Below are 24,035 nucleotides of genomic sequence, written 5' to 3'. Positions count from 1 at the left end.
TAAGCTGCCTCTTAGATAAATGTAGTGAAAATATCGTTCCTGTGAACAATACTTAAGTAGAAATAGTTTCAGTCCAGCTGATAAATATGTATGTAGGCTGATTACCACAGCACTGGCTGCTCCATACTTGTTCATACTTTTAATAGTAAGTTTTCACTTGTAACATTTAGAAGAGCAATGACTTTAAGGGATTTGAGCAGGAGCCGGTGTGTTTCGCGAACGTTAGTCTTCCTGTCCCCAGTTGGACTCTGCATGGCTGCAGACATCAAGGCTCGCTTTCTGCCCTCCGTTTAGTGCCTTTCGTTCGTGCTCAGTACGAGAATTGGCTTCCACCGAGTGAGATAATTAATCTCGGTACACATGAAGCCGCTGTTTGGTTTTTCCAGAGCTTCCGTTTTTAGCAGCATCTCCTTGAGCTGCGGTGTTTTCATATCAGCGCTGCGTTCCACCTCGCTGCCAATCACCCGGCACTCTCACGAAGATACAGGAAGAAAGGGAAAGTCCCTCAGAGAAGAATCCATCAAAAACGCCCTACCCTTCACTCTTTACTGCAGCGTACATGTCTTCCGCTTTAAAGCGTCTTAACTGGGGCAGCGGTTCATTTCAATGACATTTCCCCTTAAATGTCCGATTAAACTGTGTTTTATCTGCTGGATGGTTGTGTCTGCCTTTGCAACAGATATGAGTATCATGCTGTGACATCTGCTGCACTGCTCTGACTGTTCCTCCTGGGGCAAGTTTGATGCCAGTGGTGTGTGTCGGTGTGTGTGTGTGTGTGCATTTGTGTGTGTGTGCGTGTGTGTGTGTGTGTGTGTGTGTGTGTGTGTGCTCATGTCCTATTAAAATAGCGACACGGCTAATCTCCTGGCATGGTCGCTATTTGTGTTTGAACAGCTCAATATTTATCTTTGATTACGAGGTTTTGCAACAGCCTTCGTCTCTCTGCACTTATGCACACGCTGATGATTAACTCGTCATGTGGAGGCAGGGATTTTCATGACATGTATACATATGCACACGTACCGTACGTGCTCACCAGCTAAGGACTGGTTTTTTTTGTCTTCTTTAGCTCAGGTGAAGGTATTAATCTGCCTTCCCAGGCGCTTGTGAGGTATTTTTGTCACGTTGACGGTCATTATTGAGAAAAATGCAAACGAGGATATGTCATTTTAATTAATTATTTTCTTTGTTTCATCACAGGTTTCAGCTGATTGAAGACCTGTCGTATGAAGATGTGAAGAAATGTTACAGGGGCTCGGTGAGTCTGCTCTCTCTTTTGATCCTGATTGTTCCTTTCTTAGCCAGATGTTTAATAAAAGTGACAGCCCCAATTAAAGTGGCGCTCTCCCTCTCCCCAGTGCTAAATTTCGACATTGGACACTAAATAAAAGGAACAATCTAATTGATTTGGGTGTACAAACTCCCTTTTTGTACAGTTTGGACTCTGGTTTGGACCCTTCTCTCTGAGCAGTAATTTTTTTTTTGATCTATCGCTGCTTCAAATCGGAAAACAAACATCTAACACTCAAAACCTATCTGAATTTCATGACATATAGTAGTTACGTAATGTAGTTACGCTGGCAAATTGTCCCACAAGAATTCCATCATTTTGCACTGTGGGAGCAAAATGGAAAATTAGAGCCGCTATAATCACGTGTCTTTCAGATGTTTTGATCATTTGAGCGTATATTTTAGTATATAATGTCATTATCATTACGACCATACCACAAACTAATCATCTTAGACGTTTCACCCATGAATTCAGTCAGAGAATGATTATACGTTAGCGGTCGGCATCAACCCTGGGTTTTTCTTCCCAGCTCTCCGTGCTACTGTAACTGCAAAGCGCCATATTCCTGAGGACAGGAGCTGCTCCAGCACGAGCTATTAATAGAAAGACTAGAACAGAAGCGGCGGAGAACAACAAACTGAAGCAGAAGGAAGAAAAGACAGATGGAGATGGAGAGCAGGAGAGAGAAATAGCGGGAGATAATCTGGTGCGAGAGATATGTAGAAGTGAGTTTGAGCTGTGAGAGAGGAGAGCACGGGATGAATGAGAGCTCTTGTGTGCTCAGGGAGGAAAATGTATGATTTTTTTTTTTTTTTTTTCTGAAAAGGGAGGATTTTAGGTGTCACAGACTGACACTACAGACAGGAGGAGAAAAATACGGAGGCAAAGAGGAAAAGGCAAAGGCAGACAAAGAAAGGGCTTAAAGTGGGAGCAGTGGAGAGTACCTGTGTGCGAGAGAAAGGTTCTTTTTTGTGTTTTTTTTTTCCCTCCTCCTCCTCCCCTCAGCTCAGAGTGATGAAGGGCAGAGTGTGTGTGTATGTGTGTAAAGGAAGGAGAGGGAGGGTGTCAGCTGGGTGCTGCAAAGTGTAGAGTCACTGGAGGTGTATTTGAGACAGAGAAAGAGAACCTTGTAGTTGAGAAAGAGCTCAGTGGCTGTAAACTGAGGCGTTGCTGCTATAGGTCTGTAGTGTGTTTGTTTGTGTGTGTAGGTGTAAACATTAGAGCCAGGTTTGTGTGTGTGTGTGTGTGTGTGCGCGCGCGTGCACGTAGATTAGAGGTAGTTGCCGCGGAGGCAGTCCTCCGTTCTCGGGCCACAGTACTGACCGGCGACAGGGGAACAGTGTGTGTCTTGCAGCGGCTTGTTCCAGGCCCTGGATGTGCGCGAGTGTGTGTGTGTGTACGGTGCCAACGTGCTGAGCCTGGTGCAGAGCTCGCGTCCTTTGAGGCAGAGGGTGGTGTCTGCGCCAAGCGGAGCCGGAGTGGCCGGTGGCGGCGGAGTGGCCGGGGGTGGCGGCGGCGCTGGTGCCGGCGCTGTGCAGGCAGGCCGGTCCGCCAAGGAGCTGCTCATGACTCTGCCCTGTCCCTCTGCACAGACTGTCAGCAAGTACAACTCGCAGTACCACAAACTGTTCCAGTGCGTGCCCAAGGATGAGATCCTCATGAAAGGTACTGTCACTCTGACCAGGAAGAAAAATGTACTGCTGCTGCTCTCATTTCACTTGTTTTGCATTGTAATGTATTCGTACTCTGTTTAGCTCTTCCTGCAGGCTGTGAATGCGTTGTAACACTGTGATGCAGCTAAAAGTATTTTCTAAAATACGAAATGTATCGGCTAATAATGTCAACTGTAGTTTGAATTCATTCATTCATTATCAACATTGGTGGCAATTAATCAAGAAATTCCAAGTTTGAATGTTCCAGCTTTTCAGATGTTCTGTTTTATATCACTGTAAAGTAATTATGTTTTTAGAATATGAAACGCTAGTTGGGCAAAAACAAGTCATCTTAAGACGTCACCTTTGGCACCTTTTAACTATTTTCTGACAATCTAAAGGGTAAATGATGAAGTTATTAGTAATGACACACGAGTTGCAATGTCGGGCAATTTACTTTCTCGATCAATTTCTCGTTAAATAATACTCACTGTGTTACTTTTCTGGTATTTTCGTTACTCCCCCCTGCTGTGTCGGCTGCCTTTAAACATGTCCCAAATTCTCCACACCTTCCACCTTTTGTATTCAATGTGTGTAGAAATAGAAAACAAATGGTTTAACTTTGAGGCCGCTGACCTGAGCCTCAGTGACTCCACACAGCTCTCTAGAAGTCCTGACTTTAACTCCAGCTGTGCCTGAAATCACTCCTTCGCTCACTCAGTCACAACTCCTTCTGTAACGGACGCTCAATAGTGAGAAGCAAGATGAGGTTTCAAACACGTACTAAAAATCATCGCCGTCAGCTGTTGAGCTGCGTCACCATCATTTTGACATCTGTCAAACGAAGCGCACTGCATTGTGGGATTGTTACCGGAAAGTGGGCTCTACGCTTTTCTTCCATTGCGGCATTTTTTTTTTTTTTTTTTTTTTTAGGGCGTTATGAGGTTGATAAATTTACACACTCGTGAACTTGTGAACAGTAAATGTAACGCACTGTATAGCAAATAGTATTTCGGACACAGCTCTAACGGCGGCTGATGTTAGCAAGAGCGCACAACATCAAAATAAGAGAAATTCTCTATTTGTAGACCAAAATGTTTGTCTCATCAAACCTTTTGAAGTTTATACTGTCCAGTATTTTTTTTAATTCGTGCTACTTTTTTTTATTGGTTTTAAATGGCTGTCCGGGTACAGTCTTCATCCCGTCGCTGCTCTTGCTTCAGCTCTTCCTCCTGGTCAGCCTCAGAAACTTTTCCTGCACAGCATCAATTTTGAACAGTTCAACCTGCTTTAACATAAACTTTGATGCCATCCGCGACCTATCAAAAACAAAACGTGAAACTGAGGAGATAAATGTTTTGAAAAGAAATTCTTTTAATTTCCCGAAAATCTGATGAGGCAGTTTAAGAGATACTGTTTTTAATGAGCTTGCATGTTTTTCTTGATCCAGTTGACAGCTGCTGTAAGTGTTTGTGTCCCTTTTGTTCCCAGTGTACTCCTGTGCTCTTCTCAGAGACATCCTCCTACAAGGCCGGCTCTACATTTCCAGAAACTGGTTGTGTTTCTATGCCAACCTCTTCGGCAAGGACATCAAGGTTGGCCTGACGGACAGACAGCTTAATAAACTCAAACTGACTTTGGAGTTTGGACAAGTTGACAAATTATTTGACTGAAAGTCAGTCAGGATTACGGGCCGACTTGAAGCTTCACAGCCTTCTTCCACATGTAAAATATCTGCACTGTGGAAATTATGTAGCACGAACATGTAGACTTCCTGAACCTTCACCAGCTACGTGGCTTTCCCTTTTATGTTGTCCACTGTACCTTTTCCCTTCATTTCCTTGAAACCAAAACTCTCCTGACATGTCAGTGACAATAAGCTACTTATTCAGACTGCATTCCTCACATTCTCACTGAAATAAGACACGTTTTCACGTCCACTGCTGATTTTCTTCAGGGGCTTTTCCTCCGTATTTTAGTGCCTACCTTCCCTTCTACCATTTCCTCTCATCATGACGGTGGTTTTACCTCACCTGTCATTTTCTCATCGTTCTGTTTTGAAAGTTTTCCTCCTCAAATCTCGAGTGCGTCCTTGTTAAATGTCACTTTTTTCCCGTCTCCTCCAGGTGGCTATCCCTGTCGTCTCAGTGAGGCTGGTGAAGAAGCACAAGACAGCTGGCCTCGTGCCCAACGGCTTGGCTATCACCACAGACACCGGCCAGAAGGTAAACACTTCCATCACAGTCGCTGTAAATTGAAATACTTGTGTTGATTAGCGCTGTGTTTTCCAGAGGAGCTGTGATGGAAAAAAAACAACAACAGAACCGCTATAGATAGAAGCAGAGCAGAGTACCAGCCTGCTAGCTCAGGAGAGGGAAGTTTTTCCACCCTTACAGCAGAGGTGTTCAGAAGGACCTCCTTTCTGTCATACCAGTCTCCACCAGTCATGAGGTGCTGCTTTCAAAGACTGCTTGTACCTTTCAGCTTTTGTCCTGGCCTCATCAAGCCTCATCAAGCCAATGTAATCACGGGGTAAAATCCCGGTAATTTATCTTCAGCGTCCGAGTAACTGCACAAAACGAACCTTACAAACACATGGAAAGTGTGCGTTGGCCAGAGGCTGAAAGCTATTTTAATGAATTGGTCCCCCAAATTAATTATTTGTGTGCAACGTGCCTTCTGCTCCGGAGAAAATAGAGGGAGGAAATTGAGTCTTTAGAAAGCATGATTTGCTAAATTGAGGGAATAATACAACAATGTTGAACACACAAATAAGTCATTTGAAACTGTGATTCATCAGAAAACCTCCCACCACCAGCAGCAGCTACAGGCTCTGTCGAACTCAAGACACAAGCACCTCAGTGCTGAAATCTATGATGTCAAAGCTTTTCATTCGATATGTATGGTGGAATGAGGTCAAACATGACCCGTGATGAATTTAACATACTACATATACATATTAGAAATACCGACAGGTGAAAAGAAGTCCTTTTCTAAGATGCTAACATATAAACAGATATAAATGAACAGACAGCTCTTTTTTAAGCACCCGTAATTAACAGATGCCCTTTTGTCGTTTTTTTTTTTTTAATGCTAATCTCAGGAAACTTTGTCAAGTCATTTTCAACATGATTATGCAATCTGTATTACATAACCACACACACACACACACACACACACACACACACACACACACACACACACACACACACACACACACACACACACACACACACACACACACACCATGACTTTGCTGCACATGTCGATTGAGGTCGATTCTTCTGTTCATGAGGTCAAACGTTCGCAGCTCGTGTCTTCAGCCACAAAGTTCAGGGTCATTTGTGTTTTTCAGGGGAGAAAGAACGAGACCGTTTATGAGCTGACAGACAAAAGCAACTGAAAACAAACACACAGTAACACAATGTATCAATTACAATATAAATGCATTCAACAGCACCTTTTAGATAGCAGTGATATTTATCCAGGTCAGAGCCATGTTTGCAAAAGCTGTCACTGACCTGTCGCTCATAATTGTTCATGAAAGAATAAACTGGAACAAAACTGTTTGATGAGAAAAATATCCTCTTTGTGCTCCAGATTCAAACTTTTAAATCTCTGAAGTGTTCCCAAATGGTTTCAATGAAAACTTGATATCTCTGTTTCTCTATTTTATTTCTTCAGTATGTATTTGTATCCCTGCTATCGAGAGACAGTGTGTATGACGTCCTGCGCAGGATCTGCACACACCTACAGGTCAGAGGGCACGCACGCACACGCACACACACACACACACGCACACACACGTTCACTCCGCCTGCTGTATGTACTGTGTGGCGTACGTGTCACTTACAGAGGTGATTTCCTTCCCCTCTCCAGGTCAATGGGAAGAGTCTGAGCTTGAAGCAGTTCATGGAGGAGCCCACCTTGTTGCTGGTCAGTGGGAACATGAGAGAAAGTCTTTCATCACCCATTCAAATTTGAAAGTTGTGAAGATCACAGTGAGGGGAACTTCAACAGTGTTGTGTGAAACGCGCAGCAGAAGGTTGACTTACCTTCTTCCACAGACGGGATCAATAGATCATTCTGTTGCAGCTGCAGCCTCGCAGGAAGGAATTATTCCCCGAGTCGGCAAGATGCTATCAAAGAGTTCTCTGAAGTCACCTTGTGTGTGTGTGTGTGTGTGTGTGTGTGTGTGTGTGTGTGTGTGTGTGTGTGTGTGTGTGTGTGTGTGTGTGTGTGTGTGTGTGTGTGCTGCTTGGCTAAAGAACAGCTTTTGTATTATGGAATAATTAAGTTCTGTTAACATACTCGTCCTTGATCATGCTCTAACCCTGACCGATAATATTCGAGGAAAAAAAAAAAAAAAAGCTGTGCGTTCAAGAGGCCTGCGTATTATGATAAAGGTTTATTAGAGCTTTGGTGGCGCCTGACCCGGAAAATGTTGGATTGTATAAGTGAAGTCTTTTCAAGAAGTAAATGTAGTGATATTCCAGGTAATTAAAAATAATGATAATAATAATGTTTTTCGTTGCTCGGTATTTCCTTACAGCGTAGCTTCCATACAGGCGCCATCGGGTCCTAGTAGGCATTTAGCTCTTTGAAGCTCAAAATAAATGTGTTACCATTTTACAAACAGCTTTACTACCTAATAGCTTTATTAATAGTTGGTAACTCATTTGCTTGAGCATTATAGATCAGTTATAAACCATTGAGCAGACCAGATATTGTGAACAACCACTATGACTATTTGGACTGTTGTACCATTTATTTGGACAAAAATAATTCATTACTAATTTATTTACATGTATAACTGTACACTTGTTAGTTTATTAAAAGGGTGTGGTACCCATGAGCTTCTAAACATGGATTACTAACATATTTGTCTGAATTAATGATAAAACACACGCTAAAAAGGATTTTCCTTTGCAACCCAAAAGTTGTTTGAATTAATGGCCCGAAACTTTTAATAAAGCATTAGTGGATTGATATAAGTAACCATTTTTGGTTTGATCTTGAACCCAGTGATGTGCTGACAGCTGAGTTGTTCAGACACCGGTACGGTGGATCATTATCCGTTGCACTGGGATCGCCAATACGTCTCTCTCTCCTGTGCCGTAGGACGAGTTCCCGACGCCAGACGAGTTCCCGGTGGTCGACGAATTCCCATCAGTGTTAAAGTGGAGAAGGAAACCCTCGGTGGTGTCTGTGTCCTCCTCCCTTCCTGACCTCCTGGGGAACTCCACCAGCAGCCTGAGCGCCGCAGACACGTCTTTCAAATCAGAACAGCCGCTGGAAGGTGATAAAACTGCTCGTGCGATGATGATGATGATGCAATGTCAGTGTATGTACACAAAGTCCAAGGCCTCACTCAAGGCTAAACGCTTTCAGATTCTTGTCGAAGTGACTTATAGTTTACTTCAATTTCCTCGTCTTCTATCAGGACTGTTATGAGATTTATCCACATGGCTTACCAAAATCTCGGTATCACCCATCTGACTGCTAATTGTAAAGCATTTCACGGGGTGGCAGCATTGTAAGTACGAAAATAGATTTAATCTTGAGAATAATTAGAGCCTGCGTTGTGTAATTTTAAGAGATTGTGGGGGAATAAAAGATTTAAGGAGTCCTGCTCAGTAAGGAGGCGTTAATCTGTGACGAGTTTTAAATGAAACGGGGGCCGAGTTATGAATGAAGACCGAGTTAAGGTAGGTAGGTAGGTAAAGTTCTGTCTTTAAATGTCACTTATATTAGAAATGGTTGTTGTCGTCAAAGCATGTTTATATTGTACGTCGTGTATATATAGTTTAGTCGACTGGGTACATACGGTGTGTGTATGTGCTTAGGCTTTCATTGTGTGTGTCTGTGCGTGAGACAAAAAAAAGAGAGAAAGACAGTGAATGAGTAATTGCTTTCGGATGGCAACGTTTCTGTTACGCAACGACACATTAAGCTCCAAATGGAGATTAAATCATGCGGGGGCTTGTATTAAAAAGCTTTGGGGCGGATGCAGATTAAATTGAGATTAGCACAAACAATGTCTGCTGTCAGAGTTGTCTGAGGACACTTTTAACGGCTATATACGCCGACTGGCTTTGGACCTTCTTCACGCTAACCTACATTAATGCTGCTCTCCATTACAGGTTGGAAATGTGGTCGGCGTGAGCTTTTATGTATGTTATTGTCACGGCTCATGTGTGGAGTGGAAACCTGGGGAGTAATGTAATTAAAAGATGTACGCTTTGATAGCCTAACCTGGATTATAATAGCCTTTACATAAAGCGCCATATGGACACACACCTGTGCAACAGAAAACGATGTATTCATGTCAGCTAGCATGCAATAATTATTAGGCTGTAGGGAGTTTATGGTTATGTAATATTGACAAGAATTTTTTTTATTAAAAACAACATAAGATTAAGATTTATTTAGTCCTCCTTTAAAAAGAAATATGCACACCTGTTGTTCCAATTTTTTTCTAATTTCTTACTTTTTAAGAAAAGTTTCTTGGTTTTTAGTTAAAAATGCAAGTAATTAAGTAACTTACATAAAAATGTATCACCTTTTTCCATCTTAAAAACCCTTAGCTATGTATAAAATAATATAAAATGCATGGATGAGAATGTCCTCATTAATATAAAAAGTAATTCGGTTGATCTCACATTCTTCAACTACTTGGCACATATTCTTTTTCTATGACATAATTAAGGTTTAATCTTCAGAAAATCATCAGCAGACAGCAGTTAAGTTCCCTGTCCATTCACGGTGTTAATAAATATACTTTTATTTGCACCCTTTGATATTTTGTATGCAGGTGTATGTGGAAAAAAATGCGTCCCCTCTGGAAAGCATAATCGATCAAATGTATTCAATATTGGGATCCATTTTGCGTTCAGATTTACACCAACAGGTGATTCAGCAGCAGTATTTACACAAGAATGTGTTGTACAGTCGAGTAATGTTAATGGTTTTATGTGATTGTGTGTGTGTGTGTGTGTGTGTGTGTGTGTGTGTGTGCGTGTTACAGAGCGAGCGCTGCAGACAGACAGAGGTCTTTTATCAGAGCCAGTGGCAGAGCTGGGCCAGATGGAATACCAGCTGCTCAAGTTCTTCACCCTGCTGTGAGTATACAGAGGGACAACCAGACATCAACAACACCACCTTCACGTCCTCCAACAGCTGACTCACAGCTCCACACACACTGTGAGCCTGAACATGGAGATATAAATAGCGGCTGATTCAGTGGCACTAAACACGGGGGCCGGGGGAGGGGTGGGGGGTGGGGTGTCTGAGCTGTTAAAGCACTTTTTAGTTTGATGTATATTTCCTCAGAGAAGTTGCCTCTCGTGACGATAACATCGCGGTACATTAAATGATTGGTCTTCGTGGACTTCCTTCTCCACCTTGGACTTTAGTATAGCAGGGTGACTGGTTGGACCGGGGAGACTGACCTCCACCCGGAAAGCAGGAAGCTGCTCTGCTTGAGTGTCCTTGAGAGAGCATTGACTCTGTTCCTGGAGGTTTGTCATATGACTGATGACGACCTCTGACGTCCTGTCCAGGAAAATAGAAATGACAAATTACTCTGGTATATAACTGATATAAATTACAACAGAAACTCTATGTACCCTTATGCTTCATAAAATATATATATATGTCATTCTTAAGTAAATTAAAAACATAAATTTATGTCACGTTATAGTATCATTAAGTAAGGTTAAATAAGGTTTATTCTAAATAAAGTGTACTTCAACTGTAATATTCTAAAATGGTCCTTTTAAATTAATAAATTAAAGTTATTTTTCCAGATTTTTACGACGCCTGCTAGTTTCAGTTTATGGATTTTTTAATGTACAGGAGTGATTGGAAATCAGTGGCTGCTTTAAAAGTAGATAAAAAATGAAAACTGCAAGCAGTGATATGCGGGCCCTCGCACGCTGCACGCCAAGGTCCGCATATTGCCGCTTGCAGTTTTAATCTTTTTCTCGAACTCGTTCCTTATTCTTATTTTTTTTTTAAATTGCCTTTTTTTGGGCGGCTTTAACATTTTCAAAAACTCATGAAAGTTGGTGCCTGATGCAAGTTTCATGAGGTTTGGAGCATCGTTTGACCTTAAACATCAACTTCCTGTGTCACGCCAAAACATCAAACTTAGCCGCATTGCCATACTATATACTATATACTATATACTCTATACACAAATTAATTTTGGGTCACTTTTTGGACAACATATGACTTTTTTTATATATATATATATTTTGGACGACATACTTTGGATATTTTGGATGACTTTTTTTTATTTATTTTTTTATCCCTTTTTGGAGTATGACCTTTTTCTGAACTGACATGCATGCCTCAAGTTACTTCTCACTGTGAGGCAACTGCTCTAACACCACTATACTGATACTATGTCATGTCTGAAATATGAAAAAAAAAAAAAATTTCTCTTTTGGGGGGATTTTTGTTGTTGTTTTGAGTTTTGTATTGTTGTTGACCTTTGGTTTGGTATGACTGCATGTACATTCCCCCTCTGTGAACCATGTAGCTTACCCTTAGAGGGATTTGTTCTCAGTGAACCTTATTATGGGGACGTGGCTATAAAGCTCTCAGTGAACCATGACCATGTGTAATACCTGAGCGGGGCTCGAACCCGTGTCACCATGAGGTTGTTTCCATCTCTGAAGCGGGGTCGTAGACCCCTGGACTATCTTGGGCACCAGAAAAATAGCCGTGGCAGGAGAAAGTGTTTCACGGAGTTCACTCAGAGCTTCCAGTGACTCAACCGACAGTCTGGTGAACTCAACAGGTAAAAGATTCGACTTCACCAAGGTTGCTATTAATGGTTCAAATTCCACCTTGGCCTGTTGATGGTGATTCAACTTTTAGTGAAGTTGAAATGTTTGGAGAAGTTGAAAAAGTTTTGCATACACTATACATTACAGGAAGATATTTAATATCACTGCAGACCCGCTTGAAAACATGTATATCTACTAACCAAAGAATGTCTGCGGCAATTTTGGTCACATTTGAATGAGTATTTGTGGATGGTGGAGTTATAGGTTGCAGTGAGCCAAAGATTTGTCACAGTGGAGGTCATCTCCTGGGAAGATTGATGGTGTAGCGATTAGCACTATTGCCTATCAAAATTGAAGGTTTGAGGTTCAATCCTCCCCTTTGTCATGATGGTTTTTTAAATCATACTACAGTAAAAGGTCACCCAAAAGTCATTTTTGGGCCACTTTTAGGACAACATGCTATAGTATGACTTTTTTTTTTTATCACATTTTGGACGACATGCTATAGCATGACTTTTGGGTCCCTTTTTGGCCACCACGGGCACACCGATCTATGAAAATAAATTATTTTGATACATCTTAATTCCAAACATGTCAAGAGTGCACAGACTAAATTTCAAATCGGTCTGACAAAATCTGTAGGAGAAGTTTGTTGAAGTACAACATGTCTGAATCGCCAAAAATGGCGACTAAATTCTAAATGGCGAACTTCCTGTTGAGTTGACGTAACGGTGCACTTGGAACTTTTTGTCCATCTCGGTGTGATACGCACGTCCAACGAATTTCGTGCGTGTAGGTCAATGTAGCCTCCGGGGCGTCTGTTTGCCATTTGGCCACGCCCACTCGCGACTCCACTAAAATACGAAGTTTTTAAAAACGCCAGGAGAGACGCGTGTACCAACTTTCATGAGTTTTTGAGTATGAAAAAGCCTCCAAAAATGCAGTTGTTTACGGAGAATAATAATAACAACGCGGAATAATAATTCCTCGACGACCAATAGGGCTTTGGCACCATCGGTGCTCGGGCCCTAAAAACCATTGAAGTGCTACGTCATGACTTCTTTCCTCTGACTCCTTTAAGACAGATTTATTAACATGTGCTGTTGTGGAGCCGTGTGGTGGCGTGATGCTGACAGAAAGTCGAACAGTGCCACCCAGTGTTCATCCAGGGACATTACACCTCTCTTCCTCCACATCAGCAGGGCGATCACAGTGTCCAATGTCATCATAAAAACAATGTGCGAGTTAACAAACGCGTGTCTCCTCTTCCTCCGTCAGTATTATTCTCCTCATCCTGTCGTCCTGCTACTTGGCCTTTCGTGTGTGCAGTCTGGAGCAGCAGCTGTCCTTCCTCAGTAACCCAAATCTGCCCCTGAGAGAGAGGTAACGCTGCGCCAGCTACATCATCACTACTGATGTAGACACAATGCGACAGATGTGACACAATATAGCACATGAATATACCAAAGATAAAAAAAATAAATAAAAAAAACATTCAACGTACATGGGTGTTTGGATTTAGATATAAGTGACAAAATAAACCACAATTATGAGACAATTATAACATTAATATATGTTCATTATATGGTATTATTATAAGGTACGTTGTATTTTATATATTTTAATTTAACAGGGACAATAGTGCAACTATTGTCACATTAAATTGGATAAATGCATTAGATGTTATTTAAAGAGCGCTTCTTGTCGAAGCTAATTTATATTTAAGCTTTTAAATAAGTAAAACAAATCACGTCTGACTCGAGATAATTAGATGTTCTGTTGGTTTGCACATGTTTGCACATCAACGTATGTGTTGAGACCAGTGAAATGATTCAAAAATTGTAAAAACAGCTGTACACTTTTCCTCCATTTAATCCACTAACCAGGTGTCTTCCTTGTCGTCCAGGTAACCACCGCTCTCCGCTGTGACCCAATCCGGCTGGCTGCTGTTTAATCTCCTCATGCTTGGAGTTGACGATGCCCTCCTGCACAGATCCAGGACCAGCTCAGAGCCCCCAGAGCTGATCCAACCGCCCCGCGCCGGCTGTCAACACACGAAGGAAGCAGCGTCGACCCGACTCCGGGCTTCCCACGGAGGCTGCTCCGATTCAGTGATCACTTCCAGACTATGCAAACTGACTCGTCTATTTATTTCTGAATATAAAGTAGGTTTTAACTTTAGACTGTGATCGTCTGCAACGGCCCGTCCCTCTCACGGACGTTTCATCTTTCACCACGTGACACTGCAGTGTAAAGAGGTCCTGAAATAGTGAGGAGATTCCTGCTGTTTTGTAGCTCCGACGGCGATTAGAGGTGGTGACGGATGATGAAGGTTGGTGTTTGAGGAGGAAGGACAGGTAAGAGACAATTCAACACATTAATTACTTAAAGAATCTGACAGTAAAGACATTTCAGGTGTGTTTTGGTTACAGCAGACGTCCATTCATATCCAACATATTCCGACTGATAACAAGAAGACTGAACCCTTTTCTTCTTCTTTTTTTTTTTTCTTTTTTAGATTTTGCCACAGCCCTTAGTAGGAAGGTTAAAACTAGCAACGACAATGCACTTTTCTTTTTTTTTTTTTAACCATTATTTCAAATGTATGTAGCTGTTTCGATCTTTAATTTGTTTTTTTTGTTTTTTTTGGGGGGGGGGGCTTGATAATAGGTACTTTCAAGGTATTTATGGAAGAGAGTGATGCTGTAAGCACAGACGCTGGACTGAGTGAAGTTACCTGTCGTTTAAACTGTGACGTACCGGAGCGACAACACTACTCGAGGGTGTTAACTATAATGTGAATGAGTTGGTTAAATGACATGCGAAATCTTTGTTTTTTTTAATTGCCTCGCTAATCTGCTGTGTAAAAGGAGTGGCCAGGGTGTTTCCTTCTATACATTTCAAACGGAGTTATATATTTCTGATTTTGCAGACATGGCTGATACAATATGTATATAGTTTGAGAAATCCCAATAAATTAAATTGGCAAACACAATGTAGATAAACAAAAACAAGTGTTTGTGGGTTTTGCTTTGTTTTTCGTTCGTTTTGGGTGCCGAGACTTTACAATGCGCCGTTCCATCCTGTCGTATCGGCGCCTCACACATAACCACAGAGAGGCTCGACTGCCAACAGCGCTGCAAGTTTTAGAAACCTCCACAACTCAGCCTGAATTACAGAAACGGAGCACAATGTTGGCAGAGGCAGGTGGTGCTTAATATATTACATATGGTGCGGTGCGTTGGCAGTACAACACTCAGTTTATATTTAATAACTTGTCGCCGTTTTCATGGGTTGTAATTTTTAAAACGAACTGTTCAGAAACTCAGCAAAAACAGCCGTTACTGTAGTCATGAATATGTTAATACAAATGTTTGATATTACCTGATGGGGTTTAAAAAGGCTCAATAAACTCAAGAAGCAGCTTGAGTTTTCTCATCCTGCATGAAAACCATGTGATAATTAAGCAAGCTGAAGTTAGAAGCTTTTAAAATGAAAACAGTGATACTCAGCTGTAATTTCCTAATGTAAATGTCAGACAGTCCTTGTTGACATTTGACCCTGAGGTTGAACTATTTCTCATTTTTAACGAGAATATTCTCAGAAACAGGAAGAAACTCATTCCGGGAGTCTATTAAACAAAGATTATGGATCAAATTTTCTGGATGTGTCCCTTTGCCTGTTAAATTCAATCTGATTGAATAAAAAAGGCCATCTTCAGACCATTGGCTTCACTAAACACCAGGATAAGAACCTACACTGACATCTAGTGAACACACGGCGTTCAGCACCACAACATTTTTGATAACAATATCTGAAATGACTTCAATCAAATGCATAACCAGCACAGAGAGCTGCGACAGAGAGCTTGATCTTTATTCTGATTTTGTCTGGCACAAGTTTCCTATATTTTCTCCTGTAAATAAAACAATTCAATATATCTCCAAAATTATGCTTCGATCGTGGTGAACTAAAACTCTCCACTGAGGAAAATGGATCATTTTTAATAACAGTTGGCTTTACTGTAGTAAACTCAGTTGTACAGTCACATCTCTTCCTCAGTATTTTTGTCTAAAGCTTGAAAAAGAGAGAAAGACATCTGATTCAGAGGGTGAAACGACAGCAGCGTCCGGGACAACGTCTGAAATCCAGAACAAACCTGATGACGATCAAACCTGCGCAGGACTCTTGATTTTCCCTTCATGTAATACGAGCTCATTCTAATATCTGACATGAGATATTGATTGATGCCACATCTGTTAAAATGACTCTAGATCATTTCCAGTCAGTATAGTTACAGAACACATGATTTAATTAATGTTCAAAAACAAGCAGAAATCCCAAACCCTTAGAAAATATAAATTTGCTAACATTGAAATTACTGTTTAATCTTTCTATATTCAGGAACCGTAAAGTAATCGCATCTATATATAAAGGTTATTCTAATTAAAGTAAGTTGAAAAGACTGAAAGCATCACTGAGAATTTTTTTTTAATTGAAAGAGGTACATGTGAATGCACACGTAACCAGCCATATTTATTTGACTGACAAAAAGTAACCACACAAAACTCCACTTCAGAAAATAATGTGGATAAATGGACAGAAGAAGCAACTTCAGGAACGAGGAGATGAAATCCTTTAAGATTTGGTTTATGACGTTAAAGTACCGTACCTTCATCCAAACCCTCCTGATGGTGACTGATGGAAGATTCAGATTTCTTTCTCCCTCTAAAACCAGAAACTACATTTACGAATGTCCTCCAGAAGAGCACCGTGTCTCAGATCCTGAAAGTCTGTTACTTTTACACCTCTGAAGAACGTTTCCAAGAACTACATTTCACGTTTGGAAAAGAAAGACCTAAAAACCATGTAGGAAAGATCTGTGAAATCTGTGTGACATCAAAGCTCAGTTCAGTTTATTTGAGCTACTTTCATGTTCCTGATGTTCAGTTTTCTGGTTCACTGTCGTGGTTTGGCAGAACAATCAATAGCACTGAGATTGTTGAGCTATTTATTTTTGGCGCGAGTGAGTTGCAAGCTTGTTTATCTTCATTTTTCTGAGCGCTGATCTCTTTTTACCACGCCTTAATGGTTTACATGATTACACATTCAACGGTGGATTTGATATACACAATCCTGAGTACCGAGGTCGGCTTAAATACAACTACTTGTGCTTTATTTGATGTTTTTTTTTCTCTGCTGTATTTATTTAACTTTGCAGATTTATATTTTACCCACAAAACAGATGATCAGCTCAGATAATGTTCAATTTATTGTTCTACATTACACTTATTATTTACATGAAATAGATCCATCAGTAATAAACATCCAATATGGTAGTTATTTAATACTACGAGCGTTCATTCCGGTCTATCGTGAGTACTTTGACGTTTGATTCTCAAATGTTTTTATTTGGAATTTTATATTGTTTGTTTACGTTTGTTTGTATTGTTATGTTCACTCATCGATTCATCCATATTTTGACGCCTTCAGTCATTTAGTGAGTCGTAAAAGCACAGTAGAAACAAAGTAATTGTAGTTATTAGCTCGTGCGGCACCTTGTTTGTCGGTCTCAGTTGGACCGCAAGCCTTCTGGAGACCTCAAGGAGCACAAAGGTCGGGGGTCAACTACTGTAACTCTTTGTGTGTGTGTGTGTGTGTGTGTGTGTGTGTGTGTGTGTGTGTGTGTGTGTGTGTGTGTGTGTGTGTGTGTGTGTGTGAGTGCAGAGTGACGGGGTCGGGGGGGGCAGGTCGGAGCAGATGGCCAGACAAGCTGCAGCCTCCTCCATACCTCCGGGGAGCCGTAGCGTCTGTCCTGGAATGCTCTTCGGGCGACCTTTGACCTCCGTGGTGTGAAGGAGAATGCCGAGTAATGGTTTATTACGCGCAGGGAAATGCTCGCACACACCGCTGGAGGTTTTCCAAGAACACATCACCTCAGTGGGGCATTAAATGTGTCCATGTCTGCAAAGATCACAACCCAGGAGTAATGCACTTTATTCCATTTACGAAGTGAGAGCAGCTGTTTTTTTTTTTTTTTTACTGCAAGACAAAAAAAAATAGTTCTTCCTCTGCGAGGGGATTTTGGGACCAAATATCCAGAGAGAATTACACACGGCATACATCCAATGGAAAATGTTCTGCACTGAAGCAATGAAATTACTTTGTTTTACAATTTTCTTTAAAATGTAATGTAAGTGTTTTATGTAAATAACTCCAAAAAAAAAACCTGCCATGAAATTGCATTAGAGAACAAAAAAAAAAAATCGTTCATATCCCGTGACAAGTGTTAAGCGTTATATCTAATGTGTAAGAATGTACATTACCCTGATTTACTATTCAATGTGTATCTACAGTTCAGCTTGAGATCAAAAATCACTGTGAAAAAACTGTTTTTTAGTAGACATGGATTGGTCTTATTTTCATTAGAAAGCAGCCATTAAGAAGCTTTCCCTTACAGAAAAAAAAAAAAGAAGATGTTTCCCATGTTTTACATACGTGATCACGTGTCCGACACGTTTAGCACATTTTGCAACGCGTGATAACTTGGGGAAAATATGTGGAAAATGTTTCATACGGGAATCTACATGAGCTTCACGCATTCAACGTTGCGTTGTGTAAACATGAAAATGTTCCACACGTTTCCAAACGGGCAAAACACAAGTTTCACATGTGCAACATCACGTGTGTGCGTGTGTGTGTGTGTGGGTGGTCACATGTGAGTTTTTGCGCATGTGAAATTCATGTGTTTTTCCTGTCAGGTTTTACATCCTTCTGGGCTACGATTGAGGTTTGGTACAAAAACGTACCTCAAAGTTTGACTGACAAAACTGCGGTGAAACACTTGATTCATCTCCTGCCAGACGACCTCAAAGGACCAGAATGCACTGCAGCCACATGCTAAACCGTGTTTTGATGAACAGAGGTCGGCTGCGACCGCAAACACGCCCGTGTTCACAAACAGTTGGATCGCGTCACCATATTTATTTGTCCATCTGCCCGCCATTGACTGAGAGCGACACCCATCCTCCGGAGAGCTGAAAGTCGTTGTGGGAAACAAGTCAGAGTATATCTGTAATACATTATTAAATATATAACAAGATTTCAGCACTAATAACTCCTGGAATGTGCTGACCATTAAATGTATGATATTTATTTAGGTTAAGAATGTGGCCTTAAAGCAAAAAAAAAAAAAAAAAAAAAAAACTGTATAAAACTAAATATTTCTAGCTGGGAAATTTGAGTGGAAGTCTACTTTAGCACACGTTTCACGATACCCTCCTGTGTTTGACAGGTTGAACTGCAGCCCGTTCTGGAGACGATAAGCAACCGTGAAGTTCTGAGTCTTTCACGGTCGGATTAACCGTCGTCTATGTGAAAATGGCCGTGCGGTTGAATCGAGCGTACCTTTCGGTTGTCCTCTCCGCTCTCCATCTTCCAGTCTGCTTCTCTCTCTCTCTATTCTCTCTCTCTCTCTCTCTCTCTCTCTGCGTTAGCATCTGCACTTCATCAGCTCTCTGGATTCTTTCCTTTTCCTTCCAGCAATCACTAATTCAACCCAGCGAAGCCCATCGCCGAAAGATCTGCAGCCCCTCGCCGCTCAGCGTTCCTGCGACTTTGGTTACGAGTGTCCACCAAGTGACACAAGCTATAAAATAGAAGACACGCATGTGTGGGGCGTAACGAAGAACAATTAGTTTTCATTACACCATTTAAAAAAAAAAATTTTTTTACTTTGAGCCAAACAGAGACAGAATGATTAATTGTTGTAATTTGTTAAAGTTCAAAGTTTGACATATTGTTGGAATTATGCTGATTTTCTTTCTTGCTTGGAGCTCAACTTAACACAAATAAATGAAAAGGGGAAACGGCATGCTCGCCTCTGTCTGAAGGCGACAAAATCTGCGTGGCGGCGGCGGCAGCTTTAAAGGTCACCAATCGACACTTTACTTCTTGTTAATTCTTTGAAAAAATAAAAGTGTAAAGTTGTGACCTAGAGGTGCTGGTATTTACAGTGGGAGGTAACCTTCGGACAAGTTAGAGGTTTATTATTCTCTGGTGACTCAAGTATGTCTTTTCCCGATGCTAAAATGCAAATTTATGGGAATTATCAGGTTATTTATATCAGTTATAAGTCAATTTGCAGAGTTCTGTAGAAAAGATATTCTTCCATTTCCCAGATTTCCACAAGATGCTCATAAAAGTCAAGTATTATTTACACCACATTAACTGTTCACGCAGTTCCTGCTGTGTTTTCAACGGTGCTGCTGTTTCACATCACATTTTAGGATTAATTAAATATTTTCCACATTGAAACCGGAGCCTCCTGTTTCTGATTCTCGGCTGTGTCTTTGTTGGATTAAAGATTTGTAATTTCCCAACAGTTTTCTGGCCATACAATAACTGACCTACATATTATCACTGACCGCCTGATCCCCGGCAGGTGAGGTGGACCAGCCCGGCTGGCACTTCTGCAGCTCACCGGTACAGTTTGTTAACATGCAGCACAATGGTGACCTTCATCTGGCAAGGGCGGGGGGGGGGGGGGGATCACACTGCACTTGCAGCAGAGCATCTAATTCCCGCCTTCTCTTCTCATTTCTGATGTTGTGATGTGGACGTGACCTACTTACAGCTCCCGTAACGGGTTACCGTGCAGAGCACATCTGCAGACGCTGCTGTCCAGGATGGAACTGTGTCGCTTCAGGCCTCTCCATAGCATGTTTTAATCGAACCTACTCTCATGCATGCAGCTGTTTATGAAGCTATAAATGTTCCAGGTTGTTGCAGTTGGCTGCAAGATGTGTCGTGACAGGAAGTGATGTAGTGAACAAGAACCGACACTCCCAAAACAGATTTTTACTTTAAGAGACACTTCTGAGCTCGTGTTATAGACCTGTGTGTGTGTGTGTGTGTGTGTGTGTGTGTGTGTGTGTGTGTGTGTGTGTGTGTGTGTGTGTGTGTGGCCTGAAGACGTCTATCTGATGAGTAAATAAGAAGCACCTGCAGGTTCTGGAGGGGAAACCTTGGCTGCTGCTCCTGACATCAATTACACACAACTGCTGATGAAGAACAGCGGTGAGTGAGTTCACTGTGTTTATTCACATAAAAAAAAATGAAGGAATATCTGTGGTCATAAAATAAAACCAAATCGTTTGACATACTCGGGAACACGTTTGAACTCTTTTTGGAGAACATATCCAAGTCAAGCTACAGATTCTCACGAGCAAACGGGAACAAAATGGAGAAAACGGTAAGAAAAACAACATTTCAGATAAACTCGTGTGAAATGTTGTTGCGTTTTCTAGATATATATTCATGATTTTCCTAAAATCTCTGCGCCTCAAAATTTCACACCGGTTACTTCCTTTTCCCCGGTTAGTCCTGTTTTCTTCCGCTGTACCTGCAGTTATCACTTACAGCTGCTCAGCATTTTATTTGTACCTTATTCATACAACAAAATCACCCCGTCAATGTAATGAATTCAAATTAATTATCAACTCAACTCAGCTTTATTTATATATCATCTTTTATAGAAACACTTAGCCCAAACTGTTTCACATTAAAACACAAAATTGATGCAACAACAAAACAAACAAAAAAAACAGTAAAGTGTTAAAAATGTGTATATTAAATTGAATAAAAGAATGAAGAACAAGGATTACAAAAAAAAAAAGACTATAACTTGAAAAACCCAGGTTTATAAACATAATTGAAGTGGAATAATTCATCCTGATGAACTGATCAGTTTCACAGTACACTTTTATATACAGTATACTGTTTCTGGACTCTCATTGTTTTCTGGTTTGTAATCACTTTAATCACATTTGTTTTCAATACTGTTTCCAAATGCAAATCTGCTGTCTTGACTTTTTCCTCAGATGTGTGTTGAGCTCGCTTCACAGCAGCTCACCCGCACACATGTTGAGGGGTCCAAAAGAAAAATGACCTGTTTTCTCCCAAGGGTGGAGATGATCGATAAACCCGGTGTGGACCCCCAGCAGAGTAAAACCACAAACACTGAGCAGCTTCGTTTTACGCCAGGGAGAGCTACGCATAATTTGCCGAAGGAACAAAAAGCATAGTACAGGATTTTATAGGGTTTAAATTGATCCATCTCAGTTCAGGTTATTCCGGGATTCAGTGCATAATAAAGTCCTATTGCTTCAAATCATAACCAAAACTCTTACTCTACTGCATGTTGAGGGGTAGCGAGCAATGACGGCAAACAGAGAGCTGCGCTCCCTTGAAAGCACCCATGACTTGATTAATCGACCATTTGGAGGCAAATCTGTCTAAATAAATTTGCCTTTCGCCGGCCACTTTGTTTCACTAATGCAGTGTGCTGCCAGGGAGGGGAATGCCCCAAGCTTTGTGGCATTTTATGAGGACAATAGTAAACCCTGATGTCTCGTCTGACTGGTTACTCCGGGTGAAATATGCCCGTGGGATGTAGACGAAGCACAAGGATGCCGGCGGAAGGAGAGCGGAGGGTAGAAACAGTCCGAGCGGTGTGGATTTAAGAGGAGAGCAGGGCAGGCAGCCAGATCAGGAGGTGATGGCCCTTTTTTTTTTTTTTTTTTGTCTGCCACACGGTTACTGATGAGTAGTCCTAAAAACAGTATACAACGTGCTGGATTGATTTTTGTCACGTTTTAAAACACCCCTTATTAAAATATATATATATATTTTTTTACCAGGCTGCTTTTAGAACACGCATGAAGGGAAACTAAATACATATTTGTCCAAATCGTGATTTGCGTCTTTTGCTTTCTGGGTTTAGAGTGGTGTAACACAAGACAGGACAGTGATCTTTTAATTCATTCGCTCTCCCTCCGGCTGAATCAAAAGGAAGTTTTTGTGAACTTCTTGTTCGTCTCCACACGTGGTCAGCATTACTTTGCTGAATCTAGAAACTCCTGAACTCAATCCTGTTCAGACTCGGTTTGTAACGCCCGCTCATGAATTTGTTAAGAGACCACAGTCAGATTCTGGATAGTGAAGCTGAAAGTTAAGAATAGTTCGTCCTTCCTGTGTGATGTCGGCGGGTACAGTAGGTCACCCATCTGTTCTTCATTGTGACTCTCTTGGAGATCTTCATTGTTTTTCTAAAAATGAAAGCTGTTGAAATTTATTCCCACTTTGAAGAGAAGGAATCTGTTTCAGTTGTGAGACGTTCTTCAACTGTTGCAGATATTTTTTTTGCAGGATAGAAAAAAGGTCACACTTTTTTGCCTTTTATGTGTTTCAGCTTCATTCTGCTGCTCTCCGTCAAGACTTCCACTCCTGTGAGTAAATAATGTTACTTTCTCACAAAAAAATACATTTCGAGCACCGACTGCATTGTTTGTAGCACAAACAATGTAACAAACCGTCTGTCCTAAAAGTTGGATTTGAATGTTTTGTCACATTCTTGGATTATTTGAACCAATTTGCTCTGATTCATGTTGTACGACTATCTTTTCTTTTTTTTAAACTCCAGCCACACTTTCGTATCATATTTTACTGACGGTATCCAAAAATAATCCCAAAATTAAAGTATCCAACACCAATTTAAAAATAGTGTAACATTTTGGGATCAAATATTGTGTTACTCTTATAAACCAAATGTGTCACTATGTCAGTGGTTCTGATTATTCTACTTAAGAGCAAAGGTTTCATTTAGCCGTAGACAAGATTTTTTTTTTTTGGGACTTCCCAGCTACAAAAACTGACACGGAAGTTCAATCCAACATTTATACATCAGTAAACGTGTGTACGCTATATGTAATTTCTTCAATGTGCATTCCAAATAATATACAACGAACTTCTCTGGTAATTAATGTCACTGTATTTACAGGAAAAAGACTTGAACTCAATAAAAAGACAGCTGGGACCTCAAATAAAAACCCAGAGAAATCGAACCATTCTGTCAACAAAAGTGTGACAACAGTCACATTTATTCAATCAGCAATGAACTCGATCATTTTTAACACACATGACACAACACACGTTCCACCACTCGACATCGCCCTTTGTCCTACGAACGCTCGGCGAAATATCCGTTTCCAAACTAAAAAGTGCTCGTAGACGCGACGTCTGTTCGCGCCGAGAAACAAAGACCGGAACGGACGCGACGTAAAAGGAGAGCCGGAGTTAAGATGCACATTCTTATTGTCAATTCAGTTCATTTAAAAAAAAAAAAATGACCCTGAGCAATAATTTGTGTAAACATTTCTACGTTCGCTCCGTACGAATACGACGGGAGAAAAAGAAACGTCCGTGCCTCCTCGTCCGCGAGACACGTTCTCCGTCCTT

General features: G+C 41.0%; 2 protein-coding genes across 2 annotated transcripts in view; both read left to right on the top strand.

The window, feature by feature from the left end:
* gramd2aa (GRAM domain containing 2Aa) overlaps positions 1–13,125 on the top strand; it is a 28,626-nt gene extending 15,501 nt beyond the window's left edge. The window contains exons 3-11 of the mRNA XM_069705606.1: positions 1,201–1,258; positions 2,884–2,956; positions 4,435–4,538; positions 5,070–5,168; positions 6,628–6,699; positions 6,823–6,879; positions 8,065–8,242; positions 9,971–10,064; positions 13,017–13,125. Coding sequence (XP_069561707.1) covers positions 1,201–1,258; positions 2,884–2,956; positions 4,435–4,538; positions 5,070–5,168; positions 6,628–6,699; positions 6,823–6,879; positions 8,065–8,242; positions 9,971–10,064; positions 13,017–13,125 — 844 coding nt within the window. The remainder of the gene's footprint in view (positions 1–1,200; positions 1,259–2,883; positions 2,957–4,434; positions 4,539–5,069; positions 5,169–6,627; positions 6,700–6,822; positions 6,880–8,064; positions 8,243–9,970; positions 10,065–13,016) is intronic.
* The window catches only part of myo9aa (myosin IXAa), a 229,071-nt gene that overhangs the window by 99,024 nt on the left and 106,012 nt on the right, over positions 1–24,035 (top strand). The window lies entirely within an intron of this gene.

Source organism: Brachyistius frenatus, unplaced genomic scaffold (assembly GCF_029030835.1).
Source record: "Brachyistius frenatus isolate BFR_SWC_R1_liver_20210118 unplaced genomic scaffold, ASM2903083v1 Contig_58, whole genome shotgun sequence".
NCBI classification, from domain to species: domain Eukaryota; kingdom Metazoa; phylum Chordata; class Actinopteri; family Embiotocidae; genus Brachyistius; species Brachyistius frenatus.
This window is presented reverse-complemented; position numbering and strand designations above follow the sequence as displayed.